Below are 19,093 nucleotides of genomic sequence, written 5' to 3' on the forward strand. Positions count from 1 at the left end.
ATAGCCACATTTTATAGATGAGGAAATGAAATCTCACGTGAGGCCATACAATGGCAATCCAAGATCCAAATCCGGGGAGCCAGGAGAATCTCCTAACACACCCAACAGGATCAAGTAATTATATAATCCCTTGTTTGCATCTTTTGTTGTTTCTCCCAGAGTTATTCAATTTTTCAAGGTTTTAAGTGTTGCCTCCTCCAACTAGTCTTGAGCATCTGTGAGCTGGGACCTGTCTTAGTTTCTCTCCAAGCGCCCTGCAGCCAGCAATGTACCCATCTTGGAGTGTTCTGTTCCCTCTGCCCAAAAAACTCTCCCCTTTCTTGTTTGGCTAATTTTTACTGACCCTTAAACATCCCATTGTCCGATGGAACCTCTCCTGACAGTACAATCCCTTCAGCTCCAAATAAACTTGAGACCCTTCTTCTGGACTCTCCCATCATTGGATCCTTCTTTATAGCATTTGTCATAGTTACATTGGTGTTGCCTGTTCAATTGTCTCTCTTCTTGCATAGACTGTCAGCTCTGTGAGGACAGGGGCCAGGTAATTCCCTGCCCTCCGCTGCATCCCCAGCAGCCAGCAAAGAGCAGGGCCTACAGGAGATGCCTAATACGGAATTTTTTTTGTTTTGTCTTGCTTTATTTTGTAAGTCTGATGCTAAATCTGTAGTTGGTTTCTTCCAAGATGTTTGAGCAGGCAACTAAGTTTTCAGGGTGTGAGGAATTTCATTTTCTTTTCCTTCTCATTTCTCCATTGCCAGCTGACATCACGGAGTACAGTGGTTTCCACCCAATAGGGGCAGTTCAAATTACCATTCATCAATTAAACTCTCCGCTGAAGCCAGTTAGTGCAGTCCCGGGATTCTCTCGGCTCCAGTCTTCCTGGCCTCCTCTGTGATCTAGACATGAAGATCTCCGCCCCCCACGCCTACCTCATAGAACGTGAACCGCATGAAAATGTAAGGAGGAATTTATTCATTTCTGCAGGTGCCTAAAAATAGACTCTCAGAAGCCAAAGAGAGCCTTAGGCCATTTCCTTTTTTTTTTTTTTTTTTTTGGCTCTCAGAATATTAAAGAAATTCTGGATGAAAAAAATTAATTCCCAGTACAGGCTATGTGGCCCAATAATGTGACAAAGAAGCTGACATCTCTATGATGAATGTGCCTTCTGTTAACCTACAATTCACAGAAGAGACTACAATTGTTCCTACGTGTAACCTAATTTGGAGATACTTATGTCAAAAATCTAAATTTGAAGCCCAGGCCAAATGCTTCCTCAACCCAAATCCCACTGGCCCTGCCTCAAAGATGTTTGGTGAAGGAAGGAGGGAAGGAAAGCAGGAAGGAGGGAAGGAGGAAAGAAAGAGCACACGAATTTAACATGGGTGAATAACGAAGAGAGTGTTTTGTAAACTGCAAACTGCAGGACGTTTGGGAAAGTTTATTGCCACGGTAACAACCCCCAACTCTCTAAGCTGTCCGCAGTGGCTCAGAACCTGTGAACCCAGTTTGCAGGTGGGCCCTTTTCCCTCCGCCTTTCGCCTCCAGAGCCTTGGCCACAGAGCGCGCGCCCGGTGCCTCGCGGAAACGCGCCGACCCTCCCGCCCCCGGAAGTGATGTGTCCACGGCCTAGCAACCGTTGTCAAGGAGCTCGTCTCTAGGAACTCACTAGAGCCCGGATGACTCCTGGGGGGGCAAGTGGTTTCGTGAGGAGAATTTGAGGTAACTTCGCCAAGCCGCGGTCGGAAGCTCCCCCAAACCCCTAAGTGGGAGAGAACTCCTTCCCCTTCCCAGTGCAGCACCTCGAGAACGGAGGGGTAGCAGCAGTTCAACCCCAACATCGGGGGTCGGCCCCTGTGGTGCCTCGCAGTGATCCGGGCGGCTCCCCCGCGGGATGAACCTCAGGGGAGCCCAGAGCAGCCCTCGCGAGGGTCGGACGTTGGGTCCTCTGTCCGCTCTCGCGAGCCCCGGGGGCGGGACGGGGTGGGGGGAGATACTATTTTGGGGAATCTTGGGAGGCTGCTGGTCCAGCGCGTGTGCCAGCCTGGGACCAGGGCAGCGTCGTTTCTGTGCCGAGTTGTGCCAGATAAACGCATGTCCTGGTTTCAGTTCTTCTCCCCCACCCTCTCGGGTTCTTATGTGGGTGAGTGCTTGTGGATTAGTGTGGCGACTTTCCGCTGGAAGAGGGAGAGTGATTGCTTTTGCTAATTTTAGAGCGCAGAGCCCACTGGGCACAGACAACCTACCTGTTCAGTACATCTTTGTCTCCTGGGAACGTTTTACTCGTTTATCCAAGTATTCTGGTTTTGGCAAGGGAAAAAAAGAATATATATGTGTGTGTATATGTTACGTTTTATGTATGTGTAATTTCTACATGTATATAATTTCTAAAGAGTTAAAAATTAGTATATCCGTGTGTGAAGACTGTGACGTGGACTTATACTTAAAATACTTTCAACAGTGGAAAATTTGCATCTCCAGTGTGGATTTTTATTTAATTTATGTAAAGGTTTTCCTTTTATAGCTTAAAGGAAACCTCAAAATTTTAAACCACATTGGTTATCTTTTCTACCGTCTTTTGGCTTATTTTTCAAAAATAATAATCATTTACTCATAATTTTATCATACTTATGAGGAAATGATAATATTTTTACATTTCAATGTTAGTTCTAAGTATCTAGCTCCACCCACCCACTTTAAAAAACCTATTTCAGAGCAAGGTGCATGCAGCTCCAATGAATGTCTTAAATAAAATAGCATCTCTTCATTTCATGGTTAGGAACTATTAGGGAGCACTGAAGTATTTTTGTCTTTATTTCTTTTTTTAGTAGTTCATTTTTTAATTCATTTTTAAAAATAGCTACTCTAAAAAATTGCCTGTCTGCAAATTTCTACCACTTTTTCCCATACTAAACAAGTGATATCTGTGTGCAAGAAACACTAATAGCCTTGATTAAGCTGTTTCAGCAGTTAAATAATCAGGTAATCAATTTTTTAAAAAGTTATGATCTTCCTCACTGCCACTCTATTTAGGCTTATGCTTATTTTCTGGCCTGGGCCTGTGAACAAGTTCAGTCTAGTGGAAGAAGTCACTGTTTTATTTTTTTTTATTATTATTTTTTTTAAATTTAGATCTCTCTCTTGTAATAGCATATAGTTGAGTTTTTTCCTTTTTTTTTTTTAAATTTATTTATTTATTTTGGCTGTGTTGGGTCTTCGTTTCTGTGTGAGGGCTTTCTCTAGTTGCGGCAAGCTGGGGCCACTCTTCATCGCCCTGCGCGGGCCTCTCACTGTCGCGGCCTCTCCCGTTGCGGAGCACAGGCTCCAGACGCGCAAGCTCAGTAGTTGTGGCTCACGGGCCTAGTCGCTCCGCGGCATGTGGGATCTTCCCAGACCGGGGCTCGAACCCGTGTTCCCTGCATTGGCAGGCAGATTCTCAACCACTGCGCCACCAGGGAAGCCCGAAGTCACTGTTTTAGATGCAGTGGATATTCAGAGATAGAATTAGGCACAGATATGTCCTCATGGAATTTACAGTTTAGTAGAGAAGAGAAACTGTATGTAAGTAACTAGTACAAAATAGAAAAGTAACTCCAGGAGAGCAGTGCAGATAAAGTGGTCAGCTTGGAGGGCAAATGCTGCTATTCTGATGCAGAACTGGGGGATAGCTTGAGAAAGATTTCCTAGAGGAACTTAGATTTGGAGGGCAGGGCTTGAAACACGGTTAGGATTTGCACCTCTGGAGACGGGGGAAAGGGAGAACAGTCCTAGGCAGAAAAAACAGCGTTAACTGAAGGCAGAGATGGAAAAGCTATTTAGGGAGCAGTGCTTATTTCAGTCAGCTGAAGTTTGAAAGGGTGTAAGGTAACAATTGGAAATAATATTGAGAAACTGTAAATTGAACTAGATCTTAAAGGGTCTCAAAATCCAAGATGTTTGGACTTTATTTTGTAGGCAATGAGACGCCTACAAAATGATTTGGAATGGGAGAGGCAGAGACTGGAACTACTGAAGGCAAAAGAAATGAAGGCCTTAATTACTCAAGGGTGGCAGAGTTGATGCATCCATGTGTGAAGAGTACCTGTTGGAGGAAACCAAAACAAAACCAAAGAGCGCACCCCCAAGGCTGAAGCTTGCAGCCTCTACCCAGCTTCAGGTGGTTGTGGCCATGTACCTAGTGGGTCCAGGGTTGCCAGATCTGATTTTCCAGAGAAGTTGGTAATTTGGATTAATGTGGGCTGCTAATTAAATTTTTTTAAAAAATTAGAAGCATGTTTACAGGCTAACAAGTTTTTACCTCTAGGTAGAAATTGTGAAGCTGAATGGGAGAAATGTTAAATGTCGGTGGATTTTGTATTCATTTGTCCACATTAATTCAATGTTAATTCAGATGATTGGGATCAGATGCATATACAACAACAGGTCATTAAATATTAACAGTATGTACTGTAGCATTCCTAATGAAGTCTGCATATTCTTTTTCTTTCAACAAAATAACCCTCTTCACAGCATTTTATATGCCATGTAGAATATTTCCCATGCCTACTTCCTATGAACTTAATACTGACTTTCTGTTGACTGTATTTTGTTAATACAGAACTTTTGTTACCAATATTGAGGAATTCTTTTCTGTATTTTTACTCTTTAGTTTAAATTATAAGACCTAATTATGAGTGATCAAATCAAATTCATCGTGGACAATCTCAATAAGGAGCCTTTTGGGAAGAACTATAACTTAATCACATTTGATTCCCTGGAGCCAATGCAACTATTACAAGTTCTCAGTGATGTTCTGGCTGAGATTGACCCAAAGGTAAGAGTTTTCTTTTTCTCTGTGATGAAAAGGGTGGCAAGAAAGCCAGTTTCTGCCACTAAATACCTGTGCGTCTAGGGCAAATTATTTAACCTCTCTGGGCCTAATTTTCCATGCCTGTAAAGCTATAGATAGTAGATGATCTTTAAGGTTTCTTAATAGCTCAAAAACTAAATTATCTACTTGTACCTTATTTAGAAATTATTTGTCTACTTTCAAACATAAATAGATTTGGTCCTGGAATGAAAATGCTTTTACGAAAGGTTTTATTGTGCTGCAAGTTGGCTCATGTCTCTCATGCACTGGTCTTTTCCACTGAGACTTTTTTAAGCTCGACCTTCTTAATATGAATCCTGATCCTACTTGTATGTACCCTCACTTGGAATCTGGGGCCTCCATACTTAATCTGTTTTTGAAGAGACCATTGTGACTGTTATGCTCTAGAAGAACAATTTTGTCAGTGAGTTTAAATATTGTACTTTGTTAGATATACAATAATAACATTTTTTCAATTTCTTTGTTAGCAAGTTGTTGATATCAGAGAGGAGATGCCAGAGCAGACAGCCAAAAGGATGTTGAGCCTTCTTGGTATCCTTAAATACAAACCTCCAGGAAATGCCACGGACATGTAAGAATCTGATCAAGTGTTGCTTTCTTAGAGCTGTGCTTTAATATCCAAACCTTCACAGTCAGTCTTTCTGGCAATACCTGTTTTCCCTAAGTCAGTGGCCTCAGAAAATCACTGAATTTCAAAATAATCTTGAATTCTTAATGTTATTTTGTCATACACTAGTCTTAAGTGAGTCAGTTCTTTCTCTTAATCAGAAAAGTCAGGCAAATCCATGGTTCCATTTTATCATTTATCTGCCATCCTAGCCAAAAACAATGACTTAAACCTGTCCAGTCAATGAAGTGAAGTATTTAGGCTGACTGTACCGGTTAATGCTTCCAAAACAACCTCCCTGTATATTCTAGTGATATATTAAAGGCCTAATTTTATGATTATTGTTAATGTGCAGACTGACTTTAGATTAGCCTTGGTTTTATCTTTTTTAAATAGTCATGGAAAGCAATCAGGAAATTGTAAATTGGATTTTGAGCAAATGTTACCTCTTTTCAAGGTTTACTTTTAAGCCTCTGTGTGTGTGTGTGTTTATTTTCTTTTTATAGGAGTAACTTTCGTCAGGGTCTGGTGATTGGAAGTAAACCTGTAATTTACCCAGTGCTCCACTGGCTTCTTCAGAGGACTAATGAACTGAAGAAAAGAGCATATTTAGCTCGTTTTTTAATAAAACTTGAGGTACCAAGTGAGTTTCTTCAGGATGAAACCGTGGCTGATACCAATAAACAGGTATACAATATATAAATGGTATTTTTAAGCTATCTGTAGTGGATTTCAAGGTGCACACGTTCAAATATATATTGATCTCACTTTAGTTTATTTGCTGTCTCCGTATTTCCAGTGGCATCAAAAGGTAAAATAGTTATCAACTATTGTTCAGCTGTAATCACTTGTGAAAATATTGACTTTTGCACACAAATACCTTTTTTGGTGATAGAGTATGTGGATAGAAAAAAAACCCCTGAAATTTGGATCTTAGAATAATTTATTGCTTAAGAATTGTGGTGCTCGCTCCAGCAGCACATATACTAAAAATTGGAATGACACAGAGAAGATTAGCATGGCCCCTGCGCAAGGATGACACGCAAATTCATGAAGCGTTCCATATTTTTTACTCAGCCATAAAAAGAAGAGAAATTGAGTTATTTGTAATGAGGTGGATGGACCTAGAGTCTGTCATACAGAGTGAAGTAAGTCAGAAAGAGAAAAACAAATACCGTATGCTAACACATATATATGGAATCTAAAAAAAAAAAAAAGGTTATGAAGAACCTAGGGGCAGGACAGGAATAAAGATGCAGACACAGAGAATGGGCTTGAGGACACGGGGAGGGGGAAGGGTAAGCTGGGACGAAGTGAGAGAGTGGCATGGACATATATACACTACCAAATGTAAAGTAGATAGCTAGTGGGAAGCAGCCGCATAGCACAGGGAGATCAGCTCGGTGCTTTGTGACCACCTAGAAGGGTGGGATAGGAAGGGTGGGAGGGAGACACAAAAGAGAGGAGATATGGGGATATATGTATATGTATAGCTGATTCACTCTGTTATAAAGCAGAAACTAACACACCATTGTAAAGCAATTATACTCCAGTAAAGATGTTTAAAAAATAATAAATGTGGGTTGAATAAAAAAAAAAAAGAATTATGGGTAGATAGGATCCTGGGCTTGGGACTGCAGAATACTTTGTTGATCAGTTCTGTGACTATATAATTTGTCATCCAAATCAGAGAGGAAAGGGGTTATCATAATAATTACACTGGAGCAAAAGGTATAAATTGACAGTATGCCAGGTGAATTGGGACATGTGAGCACCTTCAAAGATTGTGTGTAGACAAAGAAGCCAAGCTTATGATCTCAAAGGATGTTCCAATCAGGCAGAAGGTAGAGAAAGGACCAGGAATTTGCAATTTCAGTGTACTTTCCTCTCCAGAGTTTTGGGGTGATAACTGGGTTCTGGCCTTAAGGTCTTAAAGCTCTTGACTACTCAGGATTCTGGCTGGTCTGGCTCCTGGTCCTGGGATTTCAAAGCACATTGCTGATCAAAGACTATGGAAAGAAAGAATTTAGGCTTAAGATTTCAAAGAACTTTGATTTAAAAGAAAAAAATTTGCCTCTGTTTAGCATTTGTGCTTTTGTCCTATAGTAGGTATGTAGACCGTTTTGTGCCAGTTTGTTGTGAGTAGTCTGTCAATCTATCTCTCCCAATAGATTATGAGATCTATGAAAACAGGTATCATGTCTTATCCATCTTTGTTTTCCTCCAGGGTTTGGTAGGGTTGCTTCTATATGGTATGTGCTCAAAATTTGTATTAATCGAAACAATCAACTAAATGTATTTTCATCCATATATTTTGTTATTTTTGGGTAACCATAGCAGTCACTCAAAATAGAGTCAGTATTGATCTCTTAAGACATTTCTAGGGTTGAAAGATTTATGCAAATAATTATGTCAAATGTTACAGTAGATGCCTTGAGAAAAGTACAGCAGAATGAGACCACTGCAGCCCCTACCTTTGAATGCTTTACATAATGTAAGAAATAGAGAGGTGTAACTATGAAATATTATATCCTCCCTACCCTCCCACATCAATAAATTAGATAGAAACCAGTTCCTCTGGAGGAAGGTTATTTTATTTTTTAAATAAATTTATTTAATTTATTTATTTGTCTGTGTTGGGTCCTCGTTGCTGTGCGCAGGCTTTCTCTAGTTGTGGCGAGTGGGGGCTACTCTTCGTTGCGGGGCTCAGGCTTCTCGTTGCGGTGGCTTCTCTTGTTGCAGAGTGCGGGCTCTAGGCACGCGGGCTTCAGTAGTTGTGGCATGCGGGCTCAGTAGCTGTGGCTCGCGGGCTCTAGAGTGCAGGCTCGGTAGTTGTGGCGCACGGGCTTAGTTGCTCCGCGGCACGTGGGATCTTCCCGGACCAGGGCTCAAACCCGTGTCCCCTGCACTGGCAGGTGGATTCTTAACCACTGCACCACCAGGGACATCCCTGGAGGAAGGTTATTAATAGGCTTTTACTAAACACGCCCAGCTAATTATTAATGGAAGGATTAATAATAATAAAGACATGTTTGTCCTCGAAGCATGTTTGAAGTATATGTATAAAATGACTTACACATTTAGCCATTTAGCAGAGAGCCTAATAAAAAATGAACATTGTCTTTCTAAATGAAGAGTTTTAGAATGATTGATTTACAGACTTGCAGAATATGATCAGTCAAGAAAAAATATTATTAATTTTCTGTCATTATCCACAAAAAAACCTATTTTTTAAAAATTTTGGATAAGAGTTGTGATTTTTTTCATTCATTTAACTACTTTTTATTGAACACCTGTATAGGTTATGCACTATGCTAGGCCCTAGGAATGTAGAAGTCTCCACAAGTAATATGATTCTTATCCTCCTGACTCTCACTGTCTAAAGGAGGGAGACAGACAAGTAACTAGCAATTATAATTTTATATGATATTTACTCTGATATCATGGTACTCTGATATGGAATAGGTACAGGGCTAGAGAAGGCTTCTTTGAGGATAGTGGTGTCTGTGCTGAGACCTGAAGGATTAATAGGAGCTACCCTGGCAAAGGGTGAGGGAGTCATAGAGTATTCTCAGAGGGAATAGGGTGTATAAAGTGAAGGTGGAATATTCCAGGGATTGAAAGAAGATCAACAAACCTAGTGAATAGAGTGTTAGTTAGGGAAGTAACCAGAGAAGTCTTTAGAGGCCAGATTATATACACCAACTTTTTTTGTGTCCTATATAAATGTTTAAGGATATATTTAAATGCTGTTCTATACCGATTAAGTAATCACTTTAAGTTAATAGATAACCTGATTAAGAAAAGCCTACTGGATCTAGTCACTAGTTTATAATTTTTTAACTTGTTCTTTTAGTATGAAGATTTGATGGAAGCCTTTAAAACTTTGCATAAAGAATGTGAGCAGCTCAAGACATCTGGATTTTCTACAGCAGAAATAAGAAGGGTAAAGGAAAAAAACATAATAACCATTTTTTTTTGGACTTGAATTAAATTCAGTATGAGTCTTAAGAGTATGTGGAAACTAGTGATAGCAAATGGCAAATTTTCTTTTGTAAGACCTTTGCTGATTCTTTACTGAAGAAATTAATGAGGCCAGGGTAAATTCATAATTAGTTCTTATGTACTATATAGACCATTACCATGGATTAAAAGCAATTAAAATTTGGGTCTTTATCTAATATATATATATATATATATATATATATATATATATATATATATATATGATATAGAAAAAAAAGTATATATGTGTGTGTATTTGGGATCATGCTATACATAATTATTTGTTTTTTTAATCATTACATGTGAATATATTCCCATTGTTATCTTTCTACGGTATGATTTTTCATGACTAAATTAATTAATATTAATTACTTATTAATTTAATATTCTGTGGTATGGATAGTCTAACAATTTTTGGTGTTTTGTTTTCATTTTTTGCTGTCATAGATAATGCTGTGATTATCTTCTACATAAATTTATTTGGGGGCACCTGTGATTGTTTCCTTAGAATAAATTCCTAGAAGTAGAATTGCTTATTAAAGCATATGAGAATTTTTAGGACTTTTGATGTATGTTACTTAGTGTTCTCCAAAAAATGTCTTTATATTCTTGCTAGGTGTGAAAGTTCTTTCTCTAAACCATTGCTAATTCTCACTTTCATGGATTTTGTATTTTTAGAAATCACATCTTTATCTTCTCATTCAAACAGGAAACATTAGAAGTTGCTTCCTCAGGGAGGCCTTCCCTGATTCCCTAGATAGATTAGTTCCCCCCAGTTCTTTCTGTTTCATAACACTCCTTACACTTATGATTATTTTAATGTCTGTCTTATCAACTGTATTTAAACCCAGTGAGGGCAGGGACCACGTCTACGTATCTTGTTCACCACAGTATCCCCAGTGCATATCACAGTGCCCTGCATGTGGTAGGTTCTCAATAAGAGTTTGTTGAATGTATAAGAAATGAAAGATGAACTCACATCTAATGGAAAAGAAAGACCCATAAGTAGATAGTTATCACAAAGTATGGAATAAGAGTGATGTCCACCTACGGTTCCTCCATTATGTCATGTGAGTAAACTAAAATGATAAAATAACCTAGAGTCTGTGATTTTAATTTTATTAATTATTACCAAAGTATTTTTCAACATATTCTTTGTAAAGAAGTATGATTAAGCAAAAATAGAAAATAATTCACTCAAAATGCCATGCTCTAGTGATAACTGCTACTGATATTTTAGTGAATATATTTAAACCTTTTTCTTGGTATTGTATTATATATAAATGTTATAATCTGCTTCTTTCAAGTAATGTCATATCATGACTTTTTCTCATGTCATTCAACGTTCTTCATAATTTTTAGTGATTTTCATTGTGTTGTGCCATAATTTACTTAATAATCCTCAGACATTTGGGTCATTTCCAAATTTTAGATATAATTGACATCTATGAGAATCTTTATAGATTCCCAGAGGTGAAATTACTGAGCCAGAATGCATACACATTTATTTTAAGACTTTTGATATTGTTCTTCAATATAATGCCACCAGTAGTAACAGTGCCTATTTCCCCAAATCCTGTCAGTACTGAATACCATATATATTTTTCCTTTTATTATTACTGTGAGAGTTAGCCTATTAGTTTTTTGGTTAGGAAGGATTTTTTGTTTGTTTGTTTTCACTAGAAACTATTGTGGAGCTGGTTAAAAGACATTTTTGAAATCTTTATTTTTAGAAAGAGAATTGCTTAATTGACAAAACCAGATACAAATTTATGTCTTGAAAACACCATAGCCTTAAAAATAATTTTGATGGAAAATTGACAGAATATATAGTTTGGTATTTAACAGAGCAGACGGGATGTCAGCAGCTGTTGTTCATGTTTTTAGACCTGTACACTTTCCATTATAGAAGATTTTTGAAAAATCATGTGCCCATATTTGGAATCAGAACACAAATGGTCTGGTTGGCAGCTTTACCTTGCTACTTTGTAACCTGTATCAGTTGCTTTTCTAGATGAACACCAAGCTACCAAATAAATTACCCTGCATAAAGAACCCTGGGGTGAGGGGTGGGAATAGAAATGCCCTTCATCCAAAAGAGGATCTTTGTTCCTTAATGCTCTGGTTATAAATGATGGAAATGGTAGATGCATAATCATGTAAAAACCTTATCTGAATTCTACAGACAAAATACTTTTTCTTATAACGTCTTCTTGACTACTTTTTAGGATATCAGTGCAATGGAGGAAGAAAAGGATCAGCTCATTAAGAGAGTTGAACGTTTGAAGAAAAGGGTAAGGCAAGAATTAGCACTGTAGGACTTTGGCCCCAAGTCCCAAGGACTTGCAAAGATTTAGGAATGCAAATAAAGATTAAGCAAGGCATGAGTGTACATCGGAGGCTGGAGTCAAATACATTGATGGAAAGGGAATCTCCCTAGGCAGTAGCCCAAAACTTGTTAAGGACCTGGAGTCTGAAACTTTAGTGTCATCTCTAGGGAATACAGTTTACCAAAAGGAAATGATAAGTGGATGTCTGAGTCATGTGACATGCTCATGTCTTTCTTAAACCTGATAGTAACATATACTATTTATTCCCTCACTGTAGGTGGAGACAGTTCAGAATCATCAACGGATGCTTAAAATAGCAAGGCAACTTCGAGTTGAGAAAGAGAGAGAAGAATTTCTTGCACAACAGAAACAGGAACAAAAGAATCAGGTACCCACATAAAAGTTTATATTCTCATTGTGAAAGAAATCGTTCCTGCTGATCATTCAAATGTAAAGAAGATTTTTTAGCATTGTAAAAGTTCACGTTTCCCTTTGTTAACATGATGAAGTACTCTTTTTAAGAGTATTGTGTGGCACCAACAGCAAAAACAATACCATCTTTTGGGTTCTATTCTCTGTAGGTATCTATACACTATCTTTTGGCCCATGCTTAACTCATGTTGTTCCAGCATTACAGAATATCCATTGTAATGTTAAGCAGTAAGATTAACTGCTAATAAAACTTCTAGAATCTCTAAAGAGTGTCCTGAGATTCTGGGGCTATGAAAGAACATCCATTTTATTCCACTGATCACGGTATTCTTTACACTTTACTCCATGGGCAAATAAGCAGATCTTGAAAAGGCCCAAAATTACCCACACTCCACGTTTTTAGACTCTGCCTTAAAGAAAAAATAATTTGGCCAGAAAGTATTTCTTTTTTTTTTTTAATTTATTTATTTAATTTATTTATTTTTGGCTGCATTTGGTCCTCGTTGCTGCGTGCAGGTTTTCTTTAGTTGCGGCGAGCAGGGGCTACTCTTCACTGTGGTGCGCGGGCTTCTCATTGCAGAGGCTTCTCTTGTTGCGGAGCATGGGCTCTAGGCACATGGGCTTCAGTAGTTGCGGCGCATGGGCTCAGTGGTTGTGGCTCATGGGCTCTAGAGCACAGGCTCAGTAGTTGTGGCGCATGGGCTTAGTTGCTCCGCGGCATGTGGGATCCTCCCGGACCAGGACTCGAACCTGTGTCCCCTGCACTGGCAGGCAGATTCTTAACCACTGCGCCACCAGGGAATTCCCGGCCAGAAAGTATTTCTTGTATTTTATTAAAAATCTATCTTAGGGGCTTCCCTGGTGGCGCAGTGGTTGAGAATCTGCCTGCTAATGGAGGGGACACGGGTTTGAGCCCTGGTCTGGGAAGATCCCACATGCCGCGGAGCAACTAGGCCCGTGAGCCACAACTACTGAGCCTGCGCGTCTGGAGCCTGTGCTCCGCAACAAGAGAGGCCGCGATAGTGAGAGGCCCGCGCACCGCGATGAAGAGTGGCCCCCACTTGCCACAACTAGAGAAATCCCTCGCACAGAAACGAAGACCCAACACAGCCAAAAATAAATAAACTAATTAATTAATTTAAAAAAAAAATCTATCTTAAAACTGAGTAGACTTGTACATTAAAAATATATTTCAAATCAGCTTCATTTCCTACTAAGTGAGCAGGTTAGATGTTTGGCTCTTTTGGAACTTGGCTTGGCATCATAATAATTACCCTGAAGCAGTAAGCTGCATTACCCATGCCCTGAATGGTTACTTAGCATCAGTTTCTGATTCCTGAGCCATCATTTCTGAGAATGCTAGCATTCCTTAGAATAAAGAAAACCATGTTTTAACAAGAAAAGCCTGGTGCATATACTTTTCTAACCAGCATTTTTCCTTGATCACCTAATTCAACAAATAACTAAAGAAAAAATGTCTGAAAGCTTTTCTTTTAAGTTTTACATGAAAAGGTATTGAGCAAACCAATTACATTTTGGGTTTAGCTTAATAATTTCTTAGTTATTATCATTTGTTCCCTTTACAGCATAATAATTATGTGGAACTTGTATTTTTCATTGCATGTCTATGTGAATGGTAGGTTTCATTAGACTAAGGAAGTAACAGATCTAATTGTATTTTAAAGCTATTTCATGCAGTGCAGAGACTGCAAAGAATACAAAACCAGTTGAAAAGTATGCGCCATGCAGCAGCAGATGCGAAGCCTGAAAGTAAGTGGAAATTATATGACATAGATGATCATATAATATGATATAAGTCATCATATTAGTGAGAATATTAGTTTAAATCAGTAGTCTTCCTTACTAATGGGAACTAATTATCGTCAAGTGATAGCTCAGCATTTTAGGGCATCATTTCCTAGCTAGTAAGTGACAGCCCTGATGAAGACATCCTTAAGTGTTCACCTGTGGTTTTTAAATTCCCTTTCAGTGTTTTGTCAGAGGGTGAACTAATGAAAACCACCATGGAGAGAGGCTCTCTGGTGTGTGAATGTGTAAAATACTTAGAATGGATTTTATGAGAATGATGGATGGAAAAAATGTGAATATTGTTTTAGTGCCAGGGCTATAAAGAAAAAGTAAAATGCTGGACCCTTAAAACTGAGTGTTGTTTCATATTTTGGGTTGTGCTAATGACATGGGTATCCCTGGCTCTGCTGGCACATTAGCTTTACATAGAGGATACATTGTTCTGATATCCCAGATTATACCACCAAACCTATCCTAGGCATTTTTTAAGTGTGCTCATCAGAAGGGAGACCATGTAAATTGGAAGAGCAGTAAAAAGTTCTCATTGGTATTGGAGAAATATTTCAATATAAATATCCAGCTATGGGAAGGTTAATTTATCTTTTTCTAGTATTCTGTGAAATATTATACTCTAAGATATAATATACAGAACGACTGTAATAAAAAAGACTGTCAATAACAGGTGTTGACAAGGATGTAGAGAAATTGGAACCTGCATACTTTGCTAGTGGGAATGTAAAATGATGCATCCACTTTGGAAAACAGTTTGGCAGTTCCTCAAAGTGTTAAACCTAGAATTACCATATGATCTGGCAATTTTATTCTACCCAAGAGAGTTTAAAACATATGTCCACACAAAAACTTGTACATAAATGTTCATAGCAGCATTGTTCATAATAGCCAAAAAGTAAAAACAACCCCAGTATCCCTAAACTGATGAATGAATAAACAAACTGTAGCATATCCATACAGTGGAATGTTATCCAACAATAAAAGGAATGAAGTGTTGATACATGCTACAATATGGATGAACCCCAAAAACATCTTAAGTGAAAGAAACTAGTCACAAAAACATATTATATGATCCCATTTGTATGAAATTTCCAGAATAAGCAAATCCATAGAGATGGAAGTCAAACTATTGATTGCCTAGGGTTGAGGAACTGTAGGGGAGGACAGCTGTGTTGGTAGGTGGATGATGGGGGGAGGAAGTGACTGCTAGTGGGTATAGAGGCTTCTTTTGAAGCTGATTAAAATGGTCTAAAATTGATTGTCGTAATCGTTACACAATTCTGTGAATATACTAAAAGCCATTGAATTGTACACTTTAAACAGATGAATTGTATGGCTGTGTGGTAAGTTATATCTCAATAAAGCTGTTGAAAGAGATAATACAGTATTTCCTTGTTTGTAGACACATGTTCTTTACCATTTTAATTGTTTTTGCTATTGGGATACATCTTTTACTTTATGTATGCATTTCACATGGTATTTGTAATTTAGTTGATGGTGTCTTATAATTGATGGCATCTTAAAATCAAGGAAATACGTATTAATTGACATTTAAGAAACCAGTAGAGTAGTCCCTATAAAATGTATGGTTCATACATATTAATTAGTGGCTTTCCATAGAATCTCTGACTCCTCTCAGTCATAAGTTCAGATTCAAGCAATACCTGGAAGTTTCCATGCATTTAGTTGTTCATGTCATTTGATTCTTTATTCACTAGGTTTTCACTTTTTAGGAGAATGTTTAGGACAAAAGAAAGTAATTTTTTAGTGCTTTTTTCCTCCTTAGTATTATATATAGTACATCTTTTTAGTATATGTTCTTTGGGTTTGATGTAGGTTCCTTCACATCTTTACTGTAAAAAATTAAGATAAATCTTCAAAAGAAATTCCTTAAATTATAGCCATTTAAAAATTAATATCAATAAGCAATTTGTTTTCATATGTCTATCCTTGCTAAGAAATTTCTAGAACTTAACATTAATAGTGAATTTTTGAAAATGAAGGTAATGTATACAAGAATTGAAAGATTTGGTATGCAGAAAAATTGATTGATCAGTACAGTTTAATACAACTTAAAATGTTAGCCTGAACATGTGTTTTTGCAATGTCTGTTATCCTCAATTTTATTAGCTTAAATATTTCTTGCTATTATGTTTTAATTCTGGTAACTAAACAGAATATCCAAAGATATTTATAGTATTAGTAATATTTCATTTTTTGTTTGAATTGATAGACTTTGTTTTGCTTTGGCTTTCTAGACTAAATAGAATTGTTTGGGCCAGGAAATACATAATTATTTAGTAATAAAATGGACAAATAAAGTTGTTCTGTTTTGGGCATCTCTCGAGATGTTGGTTTAAAATATTAATATAAGCAATATGTTAGTAGATGATGCTAAACAATAAAATCAGTTGCGTTGTTACGCAGTAATATAAATAATTGGCTCAAAACCAATAGTCCATTAATTCAGTGTTTATTGAACATCTGCTACATGTCAGATACTGTGCTAAGTGCTAGGAATAGAAAGAAAAGCTATATCTATTAAAGTGCTCACAGTCTAATGGAGAAATGACAAGCAGTGGACAATTATAATGCAGTGTGACAAATACACCAATGGAGCTCAGCACAGGCTCCAATGAGAACAAAGAGGCAAAGAGCACTAAACGCTAACACAGAGTCAAATGGTTTCCTGGAGGTGTGGCAATTGAGTTAAATTAAAGCTGGAGAGGTAGAGGAGTGGAAGACCTTCCATGCCAAGGCACAGTGACCTAAAAGAACATAAATGTAGTAGGCTAAGCAAATGATGGAGGAAGAAGTAGAGATAAAAGGGCAGGCTTCTTCTGACTGCTTGTCTTTGAAAAGAAGACGAGGGAGAGAGTGTGCAAATGATTGAGAAATATAGTACTGTGCATAGATTGAGGCAGGGTAGTGGTCTAGTGGTGTTCACATTGCTGGAGAGCCAGTCAGACAAAGGAAGAATGGAAGATTCAGGAGGAAAAGGTGAGAATTGGTAACAACGTTTCCTGTGTGCTCCCACTGTGTCCCTGTATTGCACTGAATGTTCTACAGCAATTGCCATAATATGTTAATTGTTGGCATATCTGACTCTGACACAGCTAAACTCCAGGCTAGTCACCAAGTCATAATTGTTCTTTCTATTTTCAGGCCTTAGCACACAGATTACACACAGCCAGCATTCAGTAAACAATCTGTTAAATAGTTGGGAGGTGGGAGTAGAGACCTTACCCCTGCATAGGAAGAAAATTATGTTTTCCACAGGTAGGAGGGAAATCAAGTAAGAAAAAAAAATGGCTGAAAATATAAAAATAAGGTATTAAAAAAAAAATAAGGTATTATGTGTGCAATATATGTTCTTTGTGGATGGACAGGGAGTGGGGAGCAGGAAGTTAAGGAGTTCCTGCTTTGTTGACATCTTTCTGGGAAGCAGAGTCTTAAGGATTATATTCAGCAGCCTAGGAAAAGAGTAAATTAAACAGATGTTCAGTTGCTTCAGGTATTTAGTTTAATAAGGTCCATCGAAATTTTTTAGTAACAACAAATGGCTTACAAAAAATTTCTATTTGCTTAAATAACATAAAAGTATTTTTAGTATAACAGTGTAATTTGTATTTTTTCAGAGTAACAGCTGTATTATAAAATATTCACTTAAGTTAATTCATCTTTATACTCTACATATTCCTGAGATTTATTATGTAAAAGAAGCTACTCATTCAGTTGTAGTAGGATCAGTGAGACGTTTTCAGAGGGTTTTTAATCAAAATGTTTCCGGAGATCTTAAGTGACCTTATATTTAATTTCACCAGGATTTTCAAAGATAATTTTTTAAAAACTGCATAGAAATGTGTCCACTTTTCAAAGTATAAGTTAAAATTTTTAAGAGAAGAATTTAAAATGTGATGGAAACTCTGTTTTTATGTTTTTTAATAGCTTTACTGAGGTAAAATGGACATACAGTAAACAGCACGTTTAGAGTATACACTTGATAAGTTTTGACATACGTATACACTAGTGAAACTGTCAACCTTAATCAAAATAACAAATATATCCATCACCCCTAAACATTTCCTTGTGCCGCTTTGTAATTTCTCACTCCTGCCCCTCTCTGCCTCTCTAACCCACCTCAGGCAACCATTGATCTGCTTTCTGTTACTATAGATTGGTTTGTATTTTCTAGAATTAGAAACTTTTTTTAAATAAGGAAAGTAATATTTAAGAATTTTAAATCTTTAAAAACATTTTAGATTTTGATTTCTTGCATCTCTGATTACATGCACTATGTTTAAGAACTTGAAGGTGGAAAAACTAGTCATCTAATAGCCAAAGAAGCCAGGTTGTAGAGCTAATCGGAAACCATATAGGAATGTCTGCCTAATTATAGTGTGATTCAGTAAACACTTTCCTTCCTTTCCCCAGTCCCTAAAAAAAGAGGTGGAAAATTGTAGGGATGAATGGAAAACTCGTGAATTTGCCATTAATAAATTTTTACACATTAATATATGGTTAGCACAGCAGAACTAAAAATAATTTTAAGGCTTTGGCCGAGATTTATTATGCAATCTACGTACGTAGGTTACTTAAACCGGAAATCCAGTGTTTTAAAAAGTCAAGCCAGAATTTGTAAATGTGTAATGGAAAGATCTGAAATAAACTTTTTAAAGCTCTCAAGGCTGGGAATTTATAACAAAACCATTATTCACTGAAAACCTGTATATGTGTATGTTTGTTCACTCTGCCAGAATAAGAAAACTTAAATCTTAAAAATGTAATTTAAGTTGCCACTTAACTGTAAACTAATACTTTACAAAATCAAAACTACCAAACATGGAAAACTGAAAATGTTTATGAATGTAGATAATTTCTCTTTTTCAGATTTTAACTTATACCTTTAGTAATATCTGCATTGGTTTAAAGCTAAAAATGATAATGTATTACCATTTATGAAGTATTAGAATAGGAATATAAATGGCATCATAAGTACTGCAAAAGAAGAAGAATAAATGACCACTTATA

At 37.3% G+C, this 19,093-nt stretch overlaps 1 protein-coding gene and 1 non-coding gene across 6 annotated transcripts in view; both read left to right on the top strand.

Moving 5' to 3' along the window:
• The first annotated feature begins 1,638 nt into the window (after nucleotides 1-1,638).
• Nucleotides 1,639-19,093, top strand: part of IFT81 (intraflagellar transport 81) — a 92,602-nt gene continuing 75,147 nt past the window's right edge. For 3 of the 5 annotated variants that reach the window (XM_068562743.1, XM_068562746.1, XM_068562747.1), the window contains exons 1-9: nucleotides 1,639-1,719; nucleotides 3,952-4,153; nucleotides 4,646-4,810; nucleotides 5,335-5,438; nucleotides 5,981-6,161; nucleotides 9,331-9,420; nucleotides 11,708-11,773; nucleotides 12,087-12,197; nucleotides 13,927-14,011. In XM_068562743.1, coding sequence (XP_068418844.1) covers nucleotides 4,667-4,810; nucleotides 5,335-5,438; nucleotides 5,981-6,161; nucleotides 9,331-9,420; nucleotides 11,708-11,773; nucleotides 12,087-12,197; nucleotides 13,927-14,011 — 781 coding nt within the window. In that variant the 5' untranslated portion in view covers nucleotides 1,639-1,719; nucleotides 3,952-4,153; nucleotides 4,646-4,666. Of the gene's footprint in view, nucleotides 1,720-2,106; nucleotides 2,141-3,951; nucleotides 4,154-4,645; nucleotides 4,811-5,334; nucleotides 5,439-5,980; nucleotides 6,162-9,330; nucleotides 9,421-11,707; nucleotides 11,774-12,086; nucleotides 12,198-13,926; nucleotides 14,012-19,093 lie in introns of those variants that run through there. The other 2 variants (XM_068562745.1, XM_068562744.1) reach the window with 2 other exon arrangements.
• Nucleotides 6,437-6,544, top strand: LOC137777084 (U6 spliceosomal RNA). Its single transcript, XR_011076414.1, has one exon. It is a non-coding gene; the product is annotated as a U6 spliceosomal RNA (small nuclear RNA).

Source organism: Eschrichtius robustus, chromosome 14 (assembly GCF_028021215.1).
Source record: "Eschrichtius robustus isolate mEscRob2 chromosome 14, mEscRob2.pri, whole genome shotgun sequence".
Classification (NCBI taxonomy): Eukaryota; Metazoa; Chordata; class Mammalia; order Artiodactyla; family Eschrichtiidae; genus Eschrichtius; species Eschrichtius robustus.